Genomic DNA, 4,189 nt, shown 5'->3' with positions numbered 1-4,189 from the left:
CTGAAAGAGGACAAAACAAAAACAAAAACTAAATTAATGAGCAGTCGTAGCATGTAATAGAAACCTTAACTTAATAAAATGCAAAGCTGTATAAAATAAAAGTCCTTTGCTGACACTTTTAAACGTAAAAAGAGGAGAAAAAATTGATAAATTACAGCTGTTCATTAAACATAAAAAGCTAAAGATAAACCGAGATTGAATAAAACAATGTCAGTCAGTGACAGTGCAGAACAATCCATGGATGATCACAGAACTATTTCTGAACAAAAGAAAAATCCCTTGTGCAGAAACCAGTAATCCACACAGACCAGTATTATAACTGGTTGACTATAACAAAAAAGGTTAAATCGTGTCATCTGGACCAGTTTCTTCAAATGAGAAACATTTTGTCCCTCATCCAGAGGACTTCTTCAGTCTACGGCCTGCCAACCAGATTTGTCCCATAGGTAACCTTCACTGCTGTGTTTCAAGCCAACCTCCTGTTAGAATCTCAAAAGTAGCTTTTAACATATGCAAAACACACCCATCCAAAACAATCAATCATCATGTACAACAATCAAATGTTTTAGGTCAGAGGGCCGACTTGCTACTCACAGAAACAGCCTGAGGACAACCAAGGCCAAAGTGGTTCAGAAAAACGTTTGTAAGTTCAATCATCCAGGTTGATAACAACAAAGATGTTTAAATTGTGTCATCTGTGTTGGCTTGAAGCACAGCCGTGAGGGACACCTATGAGACAGATCTGGTTGGCAGGCCGTAGACTGACGTAGTCCTCTGGATGGAGGACGAAACGTTTCTCACTTAAAGAAAATGGTCCAGATGACACAATTTAACCTTTTTTTGTTGTTATTTACCTGAATGATTGAGCTTACAAACCTTTTTCTGGTTAAATACAATTTTCATTAAAAACCCATTTTCAAAACAACTGTGACTGTAAAATGTGGATTGACGTATAATGAAGTTTTGTATCCTGTACAGTTTAAATGTCAAAATGAAAGTTTGTGCCTTTTTAAAAATGCAGAATGTCAAGTGACATACCAATGTTTCCAGAGAAATGAGCAAGAAATACATTTTGAAGCACTTAGAACTAAACCACATTTAGGAATGTGCTTCATGTATTTTAGGATCATGCATTAAAGTGACGGGCAGCACGGTGGCGCAACTGGTAGAGCTGCTGCCTCTCAGCGAGCAGGTCCCTGGTTCAAACCCCGGTCCAGGGGCCTTTCTGGGTGGAGTTTGCATGTTCTCTCCGTGCATGCGTGGGTTTTCTCCGGGTGCTCCGGTTTCCTCCCACAGACCAAAAACATGCATGTTAGGCTGATTGGTAACTCTAAATTGTCCCTAGGTGTGAATGAGAGAGTGAATGGTTGTTTGTCTCGTTTGTCTCTATGTGGCCCTGTGATGGACTTGCGACCCGTCCAGGGTGTACCCCGCCCCTCGCACAGTGATTGCTGGACATGGGCACCAGCGACCCCCGTGACCCAAAATGGAATAAACGGGTAAAGATAATGGATGGATGGATGGATGGATGGATGGCATTAAAGTGACAGTCAGATTCCCCTCACCACATGTTGGCGTCTTCTTGAATGGATTCTCTGCTCTTGAAGATGGCGTGAGCCAAGGCTTTCCCGATGGGAAAGCCATCACGAGCCAAAGCAATGCTGGGCTCGAACAGCTCCCTCCATGGAAGCCTGCCGTGCCTTTTGTGTGCCATCTCATAACCACGAATCTCTCCTGGGATGGCTATGGACAATCCACCTGTCAACCAGAAACAACAGCACCAAGGTTGGGATGGTTTTACATTGTGACAAAGAATTTATAGAAGCTATCTTCTCCACATGTTGTGATGTTTTATTTGTATTAAAAGCAGGCATTAAAAAAAGATACGAAAAGGTTGTTGAGGGAAAAATAATCTCCTTTAGTAGCTGGATAAACAGCTTTGAGGCCAGAATCTATCTATATTAAAACCTTCCCCGCAGCTTAGAGCAGCTGCAACAGATTAAAAATTGATTAAACAAGTAAGAGTGTGTGAACAAACGTGTGTGTCTATATATATATATATATATATATATATATATATATATATATATATCTTGTTGCTACCTGTACGAGAAAGCTTGGTGTTGTTGCCGAACATGTCTTCGGTGGCGTTCATGGGGGCTGTCTCCCTCGCATCAATGGTTTCCACCTTCCCTGTTAATCAGTCAATGGAAACAGATTAGTTAAGGATGTGGATTTCTGTCATTTGGATGGTATTCTTCCATTTTTCTGATGTGTTTCAATCCAGCTATAGAAAAACCCATTTTAAAAAAGTATGAGAATAAGTGGATCAAATAAAAATAGTGTTAAGTACTTAGCAACACAATGTGAAACTGATTAATTTTTATCCACAGGATTTTAGTTAAATGAGTGGAGCTCTATAGTTCAGATATATTTGAAAGTGGAATCATCAGTCAGAATTTAACTAAAATGGCATTTTAAGTTTTTTGATGCTGTTTAGATTTGACGGTTTATTTAATGATTTTACTGGATTAGTCAATTAGCAGTAATGATATCTCACTGACTTTTAAGCTGTCCAAACTTCCCAAAAAAATATATTCAAACTAAATTTTTCCCCACAGTATTTCCATTTCTCAAAGAGTTTATTAATCAAAGTGTGACCACATTTACTCCTTTTTACCCTGCAAGCTAAAGGACTTCTGTCAAATCCCCCCCAGTGTTGTGTACTTTCATTGTGTTTCTGTTTTAAATTCAGACAACACTGAAGACACATACAAAACTGTCATGTGTGACGATCAATTTTCTGCTGCTTCAGGGTCAGAAATTCCTTCAATATGAGTCAGAGTTTTTGTGTGGTAATTGTTAGTCTGAGGTTCAATTTCTGCTCTGTTTGTCTGCCTGTCTTATTAAGTGCTGTCGGTGTATAGTACTTAATGACAGACACATGTGTTGGTTACCATGGAGACCTCAGTGATCCACCGGCTGATTTTGATTCTCTTTACACTTCTTCTATAGTATTTACATCAAAACGTTGTCAGCTTAGACTCTAACAGAAGAACATGTCTAATGATCATAGGCATTAAAGAACACAGGTGATGTAATGAAAATGGATTGGTGGCAGTCGCGACAGTCACTTCTTCAAATTTTCTTTAGGGAAGTTGCATCTTGTTATTATTTATGTGGTAAATATATCCAACTGATGTTACACACTCACCTGTGGAAGCATTATATATTATAAAGTAAAGGCCTCCTCCGATGCCCATGCTATGAGCGTTCAAAAGCCCAACACACAGCAAGGCAGCAATGGAAGCATCCACAGCTGTGCCGTTTTTCTTCAAAATGTCCCTGAAAAACACCAAAATGCACTTAACAGTCAGGAAGCACACATGCAGAAAGAAACGTGCACTCTGAGCCCTCTTACCTTCCCACTTCTGAACACTTTCCAGCATCAGCAGCTACAGCAGCCTTCGAGTAGAAGTGGTCTGAAGGAGGAGGAGTGCTTTTCCTCCCCAGGCCCATGAACACCCCCAGAAACAGGCTCACTGCAGCCACCAGAAGGACCACCAGACCAGCAATCAGGGACTTCCCAACCATTTTCCTGCCCAGGACAAATCGACACAGCTCATAATCAGACTGGATCCTTCAGCTCGAACGCAGCGGTACTGACGTTCAACATTCACACAAAATAATTCTTTTGATAAAAACTCACCTTTTCATGGTTTGTTTTTCTCAAATGTCTGAAAGTTTTGGAGCAAACAGAGGACAGGCAAAGTGTTTTGTCCTCCCACTACCGTAACTGAGTATTAGCAGTAAAGGCAGGTGTTAAAGATGACTAACTAAAGCCACTGGGGATGCTGCAGTGTCATCTTTGGTTTTCTTAAAGCTCAGTGTCATGCTGTGACACATCAGAACAGGAATGTTTACTTACTTTATTCATGATGCACTTTTAATTGGAGCGATAGAAACAACTGTAAATGAGATCTGAAGAGATTTAATTTGTTTTCTGATGACCTCCAAGCTTCATGCAAATCTTCACAAAAATCTTAGGGACCGTTTGAATATATTTGACAGAAATGTGTTATGTTGTCAGTAGAGGGATGCCTTCTTTCTCCACTACACAGTAAAACATTTTAGGTTGTCCCTTTAGTCTCAAATACCTTTCACTTTGATATCAGTCTACAGATGCTTG

The 4,189-nt window shown here is 40.0% G+C and overlaps 1 protein-coding gene across 1 annotated transcript in view; it reads right to left on the bottom strand.

Moving 5' to 3' along the window:
• The window catches only part of LOC119413525 (glutathione hydrolase 1 proenzyme-like), a 9,720-nt gene extending 6,126 nt beyond the window's left edge, over positions 1-3,594 (bottom strand). The window contains 4 exon segments of the mRNA XM_037680581.1: positions 1,566-1,758; positions 2,104-2,193; positions 3,215-3,345; positions 3,422-3,594. Of these exon segments, the coding sequence (XP_037536509.1) occupies positions 1,566-1,758; positions 2,104-2,193; positions 3,215-3,345; positions 3,422-3,594 (587 nt within the window).
• Between the last annotated feature and the right edge of the window lie 595 nt (positions 3,595-4,189).

The sequence above is a fragment of the Nematolebias whitei genome, chromosome 8 (genome assembly GCF_014905685.2).
Source record: "Nematolebias whitei isolate Nwh7 chromosome 8, NemWhi1, whole genome shotgun sequence".
NCBI classification, from domain to species: domain Eukaryota; kingdom Metazoa; phylum Chordata; class Actinopteri; order Cyprinodontiformes; family Rivulidae; genus Nematolebias; species Nematolebias whitei.
The sequence above is the reverse complement of the archived record's forward strand: the minus strand, read 5'-3'. Positions and strand labels throughout refer to the sequence as shown.